This window comes from Molossus molossus, unplaced genomic scaffold (genome assembly GCF_014108415.1).
Source record: "Molossus molossus isolate mMolMol1 unplaced genomic scaffold, mMolMol1.p scaffold_m16_p_12, whole genome shotgun sequence".
NCBI classification, from domain to species: domain Eukaryota; kingdom Metazoa; phylum Chordata; class Mammalia; order Chiroptera; family Molossidae; genus Molossus; species Molossus molossus.
Window position 1 is genome coordinate 93,651,046 of NW_023425347.1, and position 16,942 is coordinate 93,667,987.

At 57.4% G+C, this 16,942-nt stretch overlaps 1 protein-coding gene across 1 annotated transcript in view; it reads right to left on the reverse strand.

The window, feature by feature from the left end:
* Positions 1-16,942, reverse strand: part of ARHGEF10L (Rho guanine nucleotide exchange factor 10 like) — a 115,779-nt gene that overhangs the window by 79,087 nt on the left and 19,750 nt on the right. The window contains exons 6-8 of the mRNA XM_036255865.1: positions 5,859-5,950; positions 4,297-4,380; positions 392-561 (exon numbers count right to left, since the gene is read on the reverse strand). Coding sequence (XP_036111758.1) covers positions 392-561; positions 4,297-4,380; positions 5,859-5,950 — 346 coding nt within the window. The remainder of the gene's footprint in view (positions 1-391; positions 562-4,296; positions 4,381-5,858; positions 5,951-16,942) is intronic.

A 16,942-nucleotide genomic window follows, 5' to 3' on the forward strand; every position in this document is an offset into this window, starting at 1 on the left:
AGGACTGCGTGGGTCTCGGACTGGTCTGAGCACACAGCCCGACACGGGGCAGGAAGATCAGATGGATTTGGTCCAAGTGCCAACTCTGGTCAGGTTGGGCTGCCTGGGGCACTGCGTTGAGGAGGGTTCCGAGCCCACGAGCACCATGACCAGCGCCAGGCTCTGCCACAGAGGTGGGTGGGGTGCACCCGGGCCAGGTGTGGACACGCCCTCCCAGGTCAGGGCTCTCCACAACCGAAGAGCAAGGCTGGTAGGCCATCTCCTGTCCAGGGCACCGGGCCACTTGCTCTCTCATACATCCCTGGGAATCACTGCTTAGCCACCGGCTTCAGGCCTGGCCCTCACCACCCGCGTCAGCCCCGTCCTGAGGGTCTCGGGGCCACCGCCTCACCTTGGGCTGGAAGGACACGCGGTGCTTGGCGGGCTCGGCTTCCGGCTTGGCCTCCTCCCCCGAGTCTTCGCTGTAGCTCTCAAACTCGCTGGAGCTCCAGCCTAGCTCCTCCGCCTCCCCGGGCGCCCCGTCCCGGCGCGCATCCTCGGACAGCAGGCTCCGCTCCGCCCCTGCAGGCCAAGGACAGGGCTGGTGAGCCGAGGCCGAGCCCACCAGGCCCACCGGGAGCCCAGGCGCACAGGTTGGGGGGTGCGTGTGGTTTGACGCTGGAGCTCCACCTCCGCTCCCTTGTCCAGAAAACAGAGGTGGTGATAACACGACGACCACAGGACGGAGCGAGGAAGACTCGAGAAAGTGTAACAAAGCACAAGAAATGTGTCGGGCACACGACAGGCTCGATCATTTCCCCGCCGTGGTCAGCAGACTCTCCCGGGGTCTGGGCACTCATCCTGGCCTCCTCGGCGTTTTTTTAGTAGAAAAGACAAGATCTGGGACCAAGTCCTGACTCAGGCCCTCAGCTCTGGCCTCAGCACCCAGGGGGTGAAAGGGACATGGTCCAGCATTAAATGAGTCAGGCTCATTCACCCCAAACCTGAGTTTCCTACATGGTCCAGTAGGGGGCGCAGCTGGTCCAATGTCCAAGAGCTGTCCCTTTCCTCCCAAGGCCCCACAAGAAATGTCTTGAACAGAAAACTTGGGGACAAAGCCCTGAGAGTCCACTAGCCGGAGAGACAGGTGTGACCAGGACCTGAGCACTCGTGGGGTCTGTCAAGTCGGGCGTGAGAAGCTGCTTCCAAGCTGAGGTGGGAAGCCACTGTCCCGGGACTTGGGACATGGGGCCCCAGCCCAGCCCCAGCCCCACACCCCTGAGAGATCTTGGGGTTCACCTTCTACCTTTGGGGCTTTACTTCCGGGTCTGTCAGAACTGAACTGAAAACCTCACAAATGGGAGGCCAGGATCCCCAAAATGCACACAGATGAAAATGCTGTTGTCAACACAGAAAAAATATGGCATCGGGAAGGGTTTTCAAATCTGCTCGGAAACCACGTGTGCCGGGGATGGGGAGCTTTGGTTTTCGGAGACCTCTCTGCAAAACGGGACAATGACAACAAGCCAAAAGGTGGGGTAAATTAAATATGTTCCTTACTCACGGGGGCTCTGGGTGAGCTCGGTCTCATCACACTGACCTCGAGCCCCGGCCTGAGCCCACAGGAAATCTGGGAGCGGGGGGTCTGGAAGATTGTCAGCCAGAGAACAGAATGGACGCACTGAGGCTTGGCTGGAACTCGGGCTCCGGGATAAGGAAGGAGCATGAGGTTATTTTTAAGCAAAAGATAATAGTGAGTAATGTCTCCAGGGAGTGGAGCAGCTGGTGACGAGGCTGTGACCTTTACCAGGCTGGGTGGATTGTCCTTCTACCGCAAGGGAGGCCCCACAATTCTTGGGGCTGCCCTGAGGAAGAGCCATGGCGGCTTCCAAGGGCCACCAGCCCCCAACCCGCCCATGTCAACCGACATGCCACGTCTGTCTCGCGGTGGGTTCTCCCGGAAGCCTGCGGGGTCAGCTGGTGCAAATGATCACCCTTCCTGGGAGATGAGAAAACCGGGGCCCGCAGAAGGAACGTGACTTGCCCAAGGTCAGGCAGTGAATGGGGAGGGGGCTGCAGACACCTAGGCCGAGCTCCCTCTGTTCACCGCACGGCTTTCCACCGCCCTGAGCTCGTTTAGAAACACTCTCTCCCGTGGACACAGTGTTACCAGATCCTTGAGCCTGTGTCAAACCCTCAGCCTTTGGAGGCCTCACAGCCATGCCGGTCCCGGATCTGGAGCCCCAGGCGTTACGGGTGCTCCAGATCACGGCCCTGTTCCAAAGCACTTCCCGCACCCACCCGGGGCTCCGTGCTCAGGGCTCCGTGCTCAGTTGTCCACCAGCATTCTCACAACAACCCAGGGGTGCAGCTTTACTGCCCCATTTTACAGATGCATCGACTGAGGCCCAGAGAGATTAGGAATTCTCTCTGAGACCCTCCCCAAAGTCCTGTGAGGTCAGGATGACATTCTGATTTGATGTGAAGAAACCAAGGCCCAAAGGCACAGATCCATGGGCCCTAATCCATGGCAGAGCCGAGACTGGAACCCAGGGCTGTGAGTATCCGCTGGCATGCGTGGCCTGCACCTCGGCTGCCAACCTCCTCTCCCAGTGCCCACGGAGCCCACCTCAGTCCACACAGGTCCATGCACACAGGTATGATCAATACCACCAGCAGCAGCGTCCCTGTAGCAGACATCAGTCCACACAGGTCCATGCACACAGGTATGATCAATACCACCAGCAGCAGCGTCCCTGTAGCAGACATCAATCCACACAGGTCCGTGCACACAGGTATGGTCAATACCACCAGCAGCAGCGTCCCTGTAGCAGACATCAGTCCACACGGGTCCGTGCACACAGGTATGATCAATACCACCAGCAGCAGCGTCCCTGTAGCAGACCTACTGGGGGTGGGCCACAGCCTCGCCTCCCTCAATCCTCCCACAGCCCTGCAGGGGGTCCTGGGGTGGGTGGTCTTCAGTCTGCAGGCTCAGAGCTGGAGCACAAAGGCAGGTCCTGACACCTACTCTTAACCCCCTCGGGGTAAACTACCTCAGGGTATCAGGGCAGGAACATGCCACTTCCCCATACCCCAGGGACACAATAGTGCTCAGGGCAGACTAGGGACCAAGTAATTAGTTGCTTGATTTGATTCAGGTGGGAAAACAGCCCAAAGAGGTTTAACAACGGCCTAAGGTCACTCAGATCTCCCAGGTGGGCCCTTTGATGCTCCCTACACAAGGCGCCCTTCCCCCACTCTCCTGGATTCAGGTGAGCTACACACAGGGAAGTTCTGCACCTCCTGGGCTTGCAAAGGGATGCACCTGTCGTTAGCCCATTTGTCCCTGTTGCTGGGACAGGAGTCAGGAGTGTGGCTCTGGGGGCCCTTGGGTCTTGTCACGTCTGTGTGTCTCTCCCGCTGGACTGCGCACAGCCCAAGAACGGTGAAGGCTGTCCCTGTCAGACCAGGTGCTCCTCAAAAGCAGGGGGTGTGACTCCCCGACCTGGGGAGCCCCTGAAAGCAGGCAGAATAGTGTAGTAGAAAAAAGCAGAGCCAGGCAGATGTTCATAAAATCCTGGCTGTGTGATCTGGGGCTTGTGGCTTAACCTCTCTGATGAAACTGTCAACTGGAGCCACGGGCCCGGCCCTGCCAACCTCATGAGGGTGATGAACAGTGGGAGCAATCGTGCTAGATGCTGCCCAAGCCCCCTGGGGTAGGGCACAGAGCACTAGACTTGGAGTCAGAATGACCCAGGTTCAAATCCCAGCCCTGCCTCTGCAATTCCTTTGTGGGATGAGGACATAATATCCCCCAGATCAAAGTTTCAAAGCAACAGGAGACAAACATGCGAGTCGCTGGCCTCAGGAGCTCAAGCAGAGATGGTGACAATGAACGCCCTCCCCGGGTGAGGAAGTTTGCCCAGCTCCAGCAGGACTCACCCCCACCCTGTCTCCCCTCGGAGGCCACATCGCCCCCTGAGCCCCCCCAGAGCCGGGCACAGGCCTCCGCGTTCTCGGCCTCCTCGCTCAGCCTTAACGAGCTGTCACCTCCTCTGCAGGCCGGGGAGGCCCAGACCACCACCCATCCTCCCGAGGGAGGGATCAGGCCTGGAAAGGTGGAATGCCGGCCGGCCCTCAGCCAGAGCGTCCCCGGCCCGGCCCCGCCCTCGGCCATCTCCAGACTCCCTGGATGACTGCAGCAGTTTCAAAAGCAGGAAGGACAGCAATGGGCTGGGTGAGGAGGGAAGGAAGTGGACGGGGAATACCCTCCCCGCCCCAGCCCCTCCCATCGCACCCCCAGACAGGCCCTACCGGGTGGACGGGCCTCCAAGCTCTCACACGGGACGTCGTCGTAAATCACATCTTCGTCCAGGGCGGGGAAAGTGAACCGGTCAACTGGGAAGGAAGACGGGAGAGAAGCAGAGCAGGAATGAGGCCGCGGCGGCCAGGCGGAGGCGGCGGCCAGACTGACCTCAGGCTGCACCAGCGGGCAGCTCCCTCCGCCCGCGTCAGGCAGCTGGCCCTGGGGAGCCCCTGCCCTGCCACTCTCAGAGGACGCTGGTTCTGCTCCCTCTCTCACCCCCAACCTCTGCCAGGCGCCCTCCCAGTGACGGGGCAGATCCCACCTGCCTCCCTGCCACCCACAGGCCTGCCCGTCCGGCTGACGGGCAGCTGCTGAGGGAGACCGCGGGGAGCACAGACCCAGCCCCGGGCCCAGGCTCGGTGGCCCAGGCCCCCAGCACCACCCCAGAAGGAGCACCTCCCACCCAGAGGCAGGGGCGGAAGTAGGGGGAGGGAATGAATCTGAAGAGTGGGGTTAAGAAGAGGCCCCCCAAAACCTAGCCGGCAGAATCCTGATTGGTAAAAAATTCAGCACGTGAGCACACCCCTCCCCGAACATGTTCCGGGGGGTCTACGAGCAGGGCAGGGCGGGCACCCTGCCCACGGGAGCAGCCTTCCCAAAGGCTGTGTGCCCACTCGCTGCCCTCGTCAGGGGCACAGGGCCCCTGCACATCGAGGGTTTCGAGAGCCTGTCCCCGGCCGTGATGGGAGCCTGTCCTCGCCCCACAGTCCTCCAGGAAGACAAGGGACCCGATGGACTGGGGCCCAGGGCCCAGAGCCCTGTCAGCCTCCTCCGTCCCCTCTCCCTCCGCCCTCGGCCTCGGCCTCGCAACGGCTTCAGACCTGCCCCCCTCCTCGGGGTTCCCAGCCTCAGCCTCAGCCTCCCCTCCGCCAGCCCCTCGCTGCGCTCCAGCCCACCCACCCATGGCCCGTGTCACAGCCCAACCCCGCAGCGCCGGCCGACATGGCTGTGCGGCTGCATCGCCAGCCTCTCCCGACTCCGACACCTCGAAACAGGATGGTCCCCGAGGCCCAGGAGGAGCTGGGGAGGTGGCAGCCTCACCTCACCCCAGCCGCCCCTTCGATGCGACATTCTGGCACACCAAGGCTTAGTGCTCACAGTGCCAGGTGCCCCCTCGCCCTCGGGCTCCGGCACGAGCTGCCGGACACTCGTCCCCTGACCCTGTCCCTGCTCCCCGCCTTCAGGACGCAGGCTGTGTCCCCTCGCCGCCTGCCGGAGTCTGGCTCTGCTCCCAGAGGAGCCTCGAGGTCCCGGGACACACCCACCAACGGCTTTGGGAGTGTTTGAGGAACCGAGGAACGGCTGAACGTGTGTCCACTCTGGACCGTGGCGTGGGGCAAACGGGCGACTGTCAAGTGTGGGCATGGCCGGTCCACCTCAGAACGCCACCCAGCCCATGGCAGCCCAGCCAGTGAAGGCAACCCCTCCGCTCACGGGGCCACGCCAGCTCTCGCCAGGGTGCGTTTCCTGCCACAAGCCCCTGGCTCGGAGCTGGGGGAGCGCGACTTACTTCGACGGGAGCTCTTCCGCTTCCAGCTGGAGCGCCGGGCCCCGGACAAAGCTGTGCCCGCGGCCTCTCCATTGCTCACCACGGCCGGCACCCTGCGGGCGAGACACGGCGCCGTGAGCCCGGGCAGGGGCTGGTCCAGATGGCAGGGGAGGCAGAGAAAGCCTCCGGCGGCCCCTCACCGGAACAGCAGGGCAGGTGACGGGCGGGGCAGGCTGAGGACAGGAGCCTCCGGCCCCAAGGCCATCCGTCGGGGGCTGAGGACGAGCCCCTTCCTCCTCTTTAGAAGGTACCATGGGCCGCCTGGCCGCTTTGAGTGCGTAGAGATCACGGTGCCCAGCAGTAAGCACCAGGTGCCCCGGGCAGAGACGCCCATCCTCCCTCAGGGCCGGCTGGCGGGAACCTCCCCTCCCCGATGTTCTCCCGCGGAGTGGAGGCCAGGGCTGGGGACCGGCCTTGGAGAAACGAGGGCTTGTAAAGGTTCACAAAACCAAGCGTGAGAGACAGAGCGGAATCCCCACGCAGCCCAGGACGGGCTGGACTCCACATGGCCTTCCGGGAGGAGACACGCGACAGGAAACCCCGCCCGAACCACGTGGTCACCTGGCCATCTCCAGGGACGTCGCTCGGACATCACGTCCCTCTGGCCTGTTGTGACGAGACAAGGGCGCCTACCTCTGCAGTCTCCTTCCTCAAACCTGTGACCCCGGTCCAATCATGAGAAAAACGCCAGACAAACCCAGATTGGGGGACATTCTACAAAATATCTGCCCGCTATTCCCCGATGCTGTCAAGATCACACAAATCGAGAGAGGACTGAGAAACTGTCACAGATCAGAGTAGGCCAAGTGACAGCAACACGCCCCCGGGACCCTGGGCCAGAAAGGGGACGTGAGTAGAAAAAGGGGCAGAATTCGGATAATCCCAGAGTTCTGAGTTTAGTGTATGGTTCCGTAGCGCCGACAAAGGCCCCGCGGTCACGTGAGATGTTAAGAACGAGAGAACGGGTGAGGGGGGGTGTGCAACTGCTGCCGTTACAGCTTTTCTGTAACATGGGGGCTATTTCGGTAAAGTTTCTTGTTTATTTTTTTTTGAAAGCCCATGCTCAAAAAAACAAAGGCTACATCTGCCCATCCAGAAGGGAGAGGCCTCCAAATGTCCAACAGCCACGTTGCCAAGAATGGACTTGAACTTGCTGGTACCCAAGCTCTTAGCCCTTAGCCCTTAGCGGAGGACAGGAGGGGAGATGAAGACCGGGGCAGTGCGGGGAGGAGGATTAGGAGAAGGAGCAGCACCTCGCGTGAGCGAGCCCTTCGCCTCCCCCTCCCAGCTCTGCAGGCGGTGGGCAGAGGAACAGGCCTGACATCACGCTGCCCAGGACGGGCAGAGCCAGACAGCGGAGCCCGCTTGCCTGGCCCCAAAGCCGGGCTCTCACAACTGCATCTCAGGTGACAGAGCGCGGACAGCTGTGGTCATGGAAACGGTCTGGCTGTGCTGTCCCGTGGGCCTCACGCGGCCACTGAGCACTTGGGATGTGGCTGGTGGAACCAACGTGCCGAAGGAACTGAGTTTTATTTTCAACAGCTGCATGTGGCTAGCGGCCACCCTACAGGAGACGCGGGTCCAAGTCACCTCTGGAGAAGCTGGTCTCAGCTCCAATCTCACTGCCAGAGGTCAGCCGCCTCACCCCGGGGTGAGCGACAGCGTCCTGGGGTAAAGCTTGCCACCAACCGGAAGTAAATGCCAAGAGGGGCCGGGGCCGGTCTGCACCGTGGAGGGTGCTGGGACGAAGGGAGGCACCTGAGCCCCAATCCCCACCAGCTGCTTCCCTGAGCCCCCACCTGCTAAAACGAGACATTGTGAAGGTGCGGGGCCCGGTCGCTCCGAAACGCTCAGACAGAACCAGACCGATCCAGCCGGGGTCAGCCTGAGAGTCTGGCCGAGTCTGGTTGCAAGTTTGTTTGATACATGAACGGTGACCATCGGCGACCATTGCGACGCACCTGTGAGGTGCTGTTGGTTCTGCTTTGCTATACGGGGCAGGCAAAAGTGGGTTATAGCTGTGATGCAAATAAACAACCCCAGAGTACACTCTGTTTCACGGACTCACACATGTAAGCCTACGTGTGCCCGCTCCTGTCTGCACATTTCATTTCACAAGCGGGCATAGGACGTCGGTGCTCATCATCCTTGTGCTACAGATGGGAAACTGAGGCTCACAGAGACTTTGTGACTTACCCAGTGTCACTGGGTACAGCAGAGGGAGCTGGGATCAAAAGCCCAGTCTGTCTGCCTGCAAAGTGTGTGCTCTTTCAACCCAACCCAGGCACCAAGAGGTCGCTGGTTCAATTCCCAGTCAGGGCACACGCCCCAGGTTGTGGGCCTGATCCCCAGTGGGGGGCATGCAGGAGGCAGCCAATCGATGTTCTCTCTCACCGATGTTTCTATCTCTCTCTCCCTCTCCCTTCCTCTCTCTCTTAAATTAAAAAAAAAAAAAAAAAAAAATTTTTAAGAAAAAATAAATATCACTGACATCACAGACTTGCTGTGAGGCAAAGTCACTAACCCTTGCTAGCTGTCGTTTTTATTAAAGGAAGGAGAGCACACTCACATAGAGTCAGAAACACAAGTTCAAGTCTTCGTCCAAAAGAAATCGTCATGGTTCTAGGTACTTTGGTGGTAGATACTTTACCATGAACATTTTCACTGCCTAACAAATTGGCCAGAAGGCAACCTTACTGTAAAAAAAAAAAAAGATAAAATCAGTTTGGTTTGTTGTTTTTGTGTTGTCTGTCTGGTCATCGGTCTGGCTTCATTGCTCCGCTGACCAGCTGGTGGAGAAAACAGTTAAACAGGGTGATCTCAAAACAGTCAGCATTTCTTCCAGATGACAGCAATCTGCCCCCAACTTGGCTGCTTATTTTGTTTTGTTTTTGTGTTTTGTTTTGTTTTTTTAGAGAGAGAGGAAGGGAGAGGGAGAGAGAGATAGAAACATTGATGAGAGAGAACATCGACTGCCGCCTCCTGCATGCCCCCCACTGGGGATCTGGCCCACAACCTGGGCATGTGCTGTGACTGGGAATCGAACCAGCGACCTCTTGGTGCAGGGGTCAACGCTCAACCACTGAGCCACACCGGCTGGACTTGGCTGTTTATTTTGAAACATACTACACTGGGAGGAGGAAGAGAGGCCACGGGCTCTCTTTCAGGGTGCAAAGATGAACCCACATTTCCCATAGAACGAAGACAAATGTTTCGTTACAATCCACAAAATAAAAGCGGTTATTTGCACAGGATTGCCATAAATCTAAACACATTTTAAATGTATTCAAATGTTTTGTATTTCACGGTAACCTTTTGAATTCTGTTATTCACGTTTAATGCCCCTCTTTTATTTGTCATGATTTTATCTCTTTTATGACACAGTTGCCTTACGGCCAATTCGTTAGGCGGCAACAATGTCTGTGGCAAAGCTGCTACGACAAAAACCCTGGGCATGACGCGCAGCACCCAGCTCCTAGGCTGCAGTGGGGTTCAACCAGGGAACATCTGAGTGAACCCTGAAGGTGGCATCAAGGGGGGCGGGGGTGGGTGGGTATTTTGGGGTGAGATCAGGCAGTTTTAGAAGGGCTCTGGAAATACTTTATGACATACAAAAATATAAGCCTCTTGTTTGCACCAAAACATAGTGAACTTAACTTTCCGTCTTAACTAATTTAATTTGAGATAGCCACGTGTGGCCTGTGGCCGCCCTATCAGACAACACAGGTCTAAGCCACTGCTCTACTGGAGAAGCTAGTCTGGGCTCGTTTCCACTGAGCAGCCAGCCCAGGTGCTGGTCCTGGCTCCAGGGCAGAGGAGTGGGGGTCACCCAGCCCTGTGAAGTCCCCTGCGTGCCCACCCCCATGCTTCCACGGCCGAGGCGAGCAGAGAGACAGGGCGCCCCAAGGGAGGAAGAGGCTGGGGCCTGGGAGTGGACAGGTCTCCCGGGCTTGCTGGAGACCGACCCCCACCCGGCCTGCGCTTGGCTGGGATGTACTCTGTGCCCTCAGTATGTTACATGCTTCAGGACAAGTGCATGTTTTCGTACGACCATTTCACAGATGAGGAAAGTGAGGTTCAGAATAAGCAAGTCCCTAGCCCAGCAAGGGACAGAGCTGCGCGCCCACAGACCTTGCTGACACAAGCCCCAGCCTCGAGTTCACGGGCAGCTTCGGAGGACAGGGCCTCCCGGGCAAGGGAGGAAGAGAGTGTGGCCAGAAATAAGGCTGGGTGCCTCCTCCCTCCTTGCCCCTTCCTGCCCAGCCACGGGTGCCCCTGCACCCACGCAGGGGGCAGCCCCTCCCAGCCGCTGTCTGGTGGAAGTCTAACTCTCCCTGTAAGCAAACACCCCTTCTGGGACTCCTAGATAATAAAAGAGCCATAAAGAGCAATAAGAGGCCAATTAGCTCACCCTTATCTGAACTTCCTGCTCTCCTAAGCCTCTCAGCTTGCACACAGAGAAGGGCCGGCGACTACGAGGACAGCAGTGTCACAGGCGAGGCCCCTGCCACGGGACATCCAGGAGAGGAGCCGAGTCCGAGGAGAGGAACTGAGGAGAAGCTCGGCGGAGCACAGGAGGCGGGAGGCAGACAAGGACAACTCCCAGGCTCCCGTCGACAGTGTTCATGCCCAGACGAGGGGCGAGGACACCAGAAGGCCGTCCCAACGCTCAGAGCGCTTTCCGGGCCACCTCCTCGCTCTCCAGGAGCAAGCCAGGGGCAAGAGGGGAGTGACGTGCCCCGTGACAGCAAGAACCTGCTCTGTCCTGGTCACCCCATTCCATCCGCCCGGGCCCACCATGGACGCTCAGTGATGACCGATGTCCTCCCCAGCCTAGAGAATGGCAATACCCCCGGCCCCTGCAGCTGCAGGTACAGGCCCCAGGTCCTCAGAGAACCTCAGTGACAACAAACTCCACAGGGTCCCTTCCTAGAGCCTACCGAGTACAGGGGGTCAAGAAGACCCCCAAATGGTCTGAGGATTCCTAGCTGGGCCCCCACACAGGGCATCCCTGGGGCCTTCTCCAGGACAAGGCAGGACTAATATGACAGGGGATAGAAGGGACCAGAATAACCTTGCCTTAGAAGCCCTGAGCAGAAGAACCCAGCCTGCAGCACCCGAGGCTGCAACAGCAGGACCTGCCCAGGATGGCGCTACGCAGAGCTTCTCCCCCCACACCAAGAGAGTCCCCCGGTCGCCATGTCCACTCTCCCTAAATCCAAGGACACCAAAGAAAGGCAGAAGCGTTAAGCCCAGATTAAGCTGCCTGGACCTTTGAAGCCCCGGCCACTTTCTAGTAGCTATAACATGTTAGGTCACCGGGATCTTAAAGACCAACCGCTCCACCCTGGCCGGTCTGGCTCAGCGTTTAGAGCGACGACCCGTGGACCAAAGAGTTGCGGGTTCGATTCCGATCAAGGGCACGTACCTCGGTTGCGGTTCGTCCCCGGCCCTGGTCGGGGCCATGCAGGAGACAACCAGTCGATGTATCTCTTTCACGTCGATGTTTCTCTCTCTCTCCCTCTCTCCCTGCCACTCTACCTGAAGATCAACAGAAAAATATCCTCATGTGAGGACTGAAAAAAAAAAAAAAGATAATCTGCTCAGATGGTTCAAAGCAGCTGCCCATCACAGTTACGCAGGGCCCTACCCCAGCGATTCTGACCTGTTGGTCCAGGTGGGCCCAGGCATTGGTGTCTTTCAAGCTCCTGCTGGGTCCAAATTGCAGCCAGGGTTGAGAACCGGGGCTCATGGGCTTGAGATGTAGAGAGAAAACAGACCTGGATGAAACCACAGCTCTGTCACTGGGCTCCACGCACAGGCACAGTCCCCGAACGTCCGGGAGCTGCTGTGCCCCAGAGCAATGAACCAACTGTACTGCCTACTGTGAGGGTTCGATGAGATAATGCAGGAAAAGCACCTAGCACCTCTCTAGGCCTCAGTTTCCGTATCTGTGAAACGGGCAACAATACCTCCCCCTTAGGGTTCTGCTAAGGAGTAAGTAAAGAAGACACGTACAATACTTAGCACGGGGTCTGGCACATGCTAACCCTCCTGGTGCACCACCTCCTATCCCCACCCTGCGTGCACCCCTCCTCCCGTCACAGGGTGCGTGCGCGTTCCCCTCCTCACGCCGCGGCCCTGCCATCCGCACACGCAGACCCGGTCTGCTTGTCCTGTGCCACCGCACACAGCCCCACACCCACTTACTGAATCAGCAGGCGCAGTGAGGAGCCCCCAGGGAAATCTGAAAAGGGGTCCCTCCCGCAGGATCCTTAGCACAGCCCCCGTGGGGTGTGAGCAGCGAGGCCCCCGGGGAACCATCGCAAACAGGCGCCTGGCCCCACCGCCCCAGAGGCCGATCCAGACCCCACCTCTGGCCTCTGCTCTGCGCACACGCCTTCCTCCCTGACATCTCGGGGGGCTCGGCAGTCAGACGGTGGCCTGGCCCTGCACCCCCAGCAATAACATCAAGAACCATGTGGGGTTCCGAAGAACACGGGTTCCCATGGGAAAATGCTCACACTGGGTAATTAGGTCACAAAGTGAGGCATGAAACAGTGTGTGCAATAAAACCACAGCTCTGGGGACTTCCGGTCAGGATGGCGGGCAGGTAAACGCGGTATCGCGTCCTCCCACAACCACATCAAAGTTACAACTAAACTACAGAACAACCATCATTCAAGACCGCCTGAAATCAAGCTGAATGGAAGTCGTACAACTACGGAATTAAAAAAAAAAAAGCAGCTACCTCCAGACTGGTAGGAGGGGCGGCGGCGAGACGGGCTGGTCCCACACCCACGTGTGGCGGATAAAAATCAGGAGGCTCCCGCGGCTGGGAAGGTCCTTCCTGAGGACTGAGGGGTCCCCGTCCCACACCAGGTGCCCGGCTCAGGGTTCCAGTGCCAGGAAGAGAAGTCCCCATCACTTCTGGCTGGAAAAACCAGCGGAAACTGAGGCTCAGGGAAGCTGAGGCGGCTGGAGCCCCAGGCAGCTCCCTAAAGGACCGGCGCACGGACCTATCGGACTCTCTCCCTCTAAGCTCGGAGGGGAGGCAGCTCGAGGGGCGCCAGAGACATACAGGGAAGAACTGAGCTGTTTGGCACTGGAGCCAGGGCTGGAGAGGGGGCTTCCTCGGGGACAAACGTGCTGTCAGAGGCCTTTGTTCCTTTGGTGAGCCCTTCCCGGGGGCGGCAGACAGTCGCCATATCTGGGACTCCAGCAACCTGGCTCACACTGGTAGCCCCGCCCTGGTGACTCCCTGAGGCCCCGCCCCGCCCCACCCAACTTTCAAGCCCACCCAAGCTGTTGCCACTTGCTTAACCATAGGATTGGCTGGTCTGGGATCCTGCTTCAGGTTTTTCCTAAATTCTTTCAAACGAGCAGCATCGGGTCTCAGCGAGCCCCATACCTCTCATTAAGTAATACACAGAAACAAACACAGGGACGCAGCCAAAATGAGGATACAAAGAAACAGGTCCCAAATGAAAGAATAGAACAAAACCCCAATAAAAGAACTAAGCGAAAGGGAGATAAGCAACCTAACAGATACTGAGTTCAAAATACTGCTTATAAGGATGCTCAGTGAACTTAGGGAGGGCCTCAAGAGCATAAAAAAGGACCAGTTAGAAATCATGGATACACAGTTAGAATTAAAGGAGGCATTAACTGAAATAAAGAATAATTTACACAGCTTCAATAATAGAGTATGTAAATCCAAGGAGAAAACCATCGATTTGGAATATAAGGAAGCAAAAAATCCCCAATCAGAACAGCAAAAAGAAAAAAGAATCCAAAAAAATGAGGATAGTGTAAGGAGCCTCTGGGACAACTTCAAGCGTGCCAACATTCGCATCTTGGGGGTGCCAGAAGGAGAAGAGAGAGAACAAGAAATCGAAAACCTGTTTGAAACAATAATGGCAGAAAACTTTCCTAACTTGGTGAAGGAAACAGACATACAAGTCCAGGAAGCACAGAGAGTCCCAAACAAGATGAACCCCAAGAGGCCCACACCAAGACACATCATCATCAAAATGCAAAAGGTTCAAGACAAAGAGAGAATCTTAAAAGCAGCAAGAGAAAGGCAGCTAGTTACCTACAAGGGAGTTCCCATTAGGCTGTCAGCTGATTTCTCAAAAGAAACTTTGCAGGCCTGAAGGGAGTGGCAAGAAATATTCAGAGTGATGAAAACCAAGAACCTACAACCAAAATTACTCTATCCTGCAAAGCTGTCATTTAGAATCAATGGACATATAAAAACTTTTCCAGACAAGAAAAAGTTAAAGGAGTTCATCACTACCAAACCGTTATTAGATGAAATGATGAAGGGTCTTTTTGAAGAAAAAGATAAAATGTATGAACAAACAAAATGGCAATGAATACATATCTATCAACAATGGAATCTACAAACAAAATGAACAGGAAGAACAGAAACATTCTCGTAGATACAGAGAACATTTTGTTGGTTGCCAGTTGGGAAGGGGGTTGGGGGAATGGGTGAAAAAGGTGAAGGGATTAAGAAGCACAAATTCATTGCTAGACTGACAAACCTCAAAGGGAAAGGGGTTGGGGGGGTGGGAAGAAATAAACCAAAGAACTTATATGCATAACCAATGGACACAGACAATAGTGTGGGAAAAGGTGGGAGGGGGGCGGGAGTGGGGAGGAGGGGGTCAGTGGGGGAAAAATGTGGAACATCTGTAATACATTTTACATCCAACAATAAAGATTTGAAAAAAATAAAACACAGCTCTGTAAGTACACGCACGTACACTTGCATACCGCAGAGCCGGACAGAAACACAGTGTAGACCAGAGCGTGCTTCAGTCCATCAGATTCTGTGCCCCCAGCTGTCTACACGAGACGTGTACAACCACCAGCAAGAACGAGAGAGAGGAAGAGAACCCATCGGAGGTCACGGTGAGCAGCGCATCGGCCGACATGGGCCCCTTGTGCCCCGGCCTGCCGCAGACAGACCCACGCCCTTTAGGGTCGGATAAGAGCAGCTCGCTGATGGAGCATCTGTCCTGACATCTATTTCTCCCTCCCAAAGGCTTCATCAGGTGCGTCTACTGTTCCCCTTCACAGAGGATCCGGAAGGATAAGGCCAGGAAAGGCCCCGGGTCACGGGTCACGGAGGAGGGTGGGCGGGGCCCGAACCAGAGCTCCGTGGGAGACTGCGGGGCAGAGGGTGGGAACACTGATCTGGAAGCTGACTGGGTTCTGCCTCCTCTCAGCTCTGCCACCTCGGGCTGATGACAGGTGTTCTCTGCACATGTTTCCACATATGCAAAGTGGGGGTTGTCCTAGGGCTCGCCTTGAAAGCCTGTGAGAGGGTCAGTGAGATAAGGCCAATAAGCCCTTAGAACAGGGCATGGCGAATAATAAGTGCTGATTACGTGCAGGCCACTATTATCTGGCTCGAGAGCCCACACTCACTCCCAGGCACATGGAAATCTCTCAGCCCTGCACAGAGTGTCGCAACCTCCCCCGCCCCCGAGGGCGGGGACTCTGTCTGGGGGCCGCGTGCCTGCCACATCGCAGGTGCTCAGGAAAGATGTGTACGGAAGGAGGATGCAGGACGGAGGTCAAGAGCAGGGAGGACACCAGCCAGCCAGCAGAATGCCGGCCAAGGACAGCCCTAGCACTGTCCTAGGTAGGCAGGGGGTCTGCAGACGAAGAGCAAGCAGAGACCCTGACCTTGGGCTTCAAGTCCAAGTGCTGCCCTGCTGCCAGCCCAATCCCTGGACCAGTCAGCGACTGCCCCTCCCTGGGTCTGCACAATGGGCCCCGTCATCGTTCCCTCTTTTCAGAACCGTTGCATTAGTCTCCTATCGCTGCTGGGACAAATGACCACAAGTCCAGTGACAAACACCACACAGGTAGTATCTTACAATGGTGGAGCTCCGAAGTCCAAAACCGATTTCAACAGCCGAAAATCAAGGCACTGGCGGTGCTGTGCTCTCTCTGGGGGCTGCAGGGCGGGATCCGTTCCCTTGTCCATGTCCAGGCCCTGGAGGCAGCTTCGAGTCCTTGGCTTGCGGCCCCCTCCTCCATCTTCAAGGCCAAGAGCGAGGCATCTTCCATCTCGGACTCTGACCCTCTGGCCTCCCTCTTACCAGGACCCTTGCGATTCCATTGGGTTGACCAGGATAATCCAGGAAAACCTCCCCATCGCGAGACCCTTAACGTGATCACACCTGGAAAGTCCCTTTGCCATATAAGGTAGCATTTCCAGGCTCCGAATATTAGAACATGGACCTTGTTTGAGGGGGGCATTAGTCTGCCTGCCCTGCTCTGGACCATCAAGACGAGATGCGTGTGGGAAGGTGCGTGACCTCAAGTCCGTGCGAGCCCCTAGTGCTCGGCTTCTTCGTGCCAGGCACTGGGGCTACAGGCTGAAGAAGGCAGAGTCTTACGGCGACGGGGATCCCGGGACGGACCTCATGAGAGTCCTGAAAGGGTCCTCAATGTCACAAATGCGGAGCGTGCAGCTTTTTCAGGGAAGAGACAGTGCAGCTTTTATACTGGGTTCTCAAAGGGTCTGGGATCCAAAGGCTGTAGCTCTGATGTGCAAATCCATTTAAACAGGGAGGAAAACACAGAAATACAGCTCTTCCAATCTGGGGACTGGCCAGGGGCCAGGGAGCGTCTTCAATGGCAAAGGGGGCCCCACAACCCTCCCGTGAGGGACTCCACTGCCCTCAGAGACGCTGCGGGACGGGACGCAAGAGGCTATGAATCTTGGGGTTTGGGGACATGGTGAGTTTAAGGCCAGGCCTGGGGTTCCAAACAACTCCAGACTGGGTCTGCAGCACTCGGAAAACTTTGAGTGGTAGCTCCATGACGGACCTCCCCGGGCAGAACCTCCTCTGGGGGCTGGGGCTACTCTAGCCTCGTCCACCCGCTCCCCCTGCTCCCTACACACAGGCCTCAGCAGCCACAGGCCACGCACCGCCCGGCTGTAGGCAGGCCCTCCAGCCTGTGTCCATTCTGTTCAAACGCTGCTTCCCTGAGCCCGGCCTCCTGCTGACCTGACCCTGTCA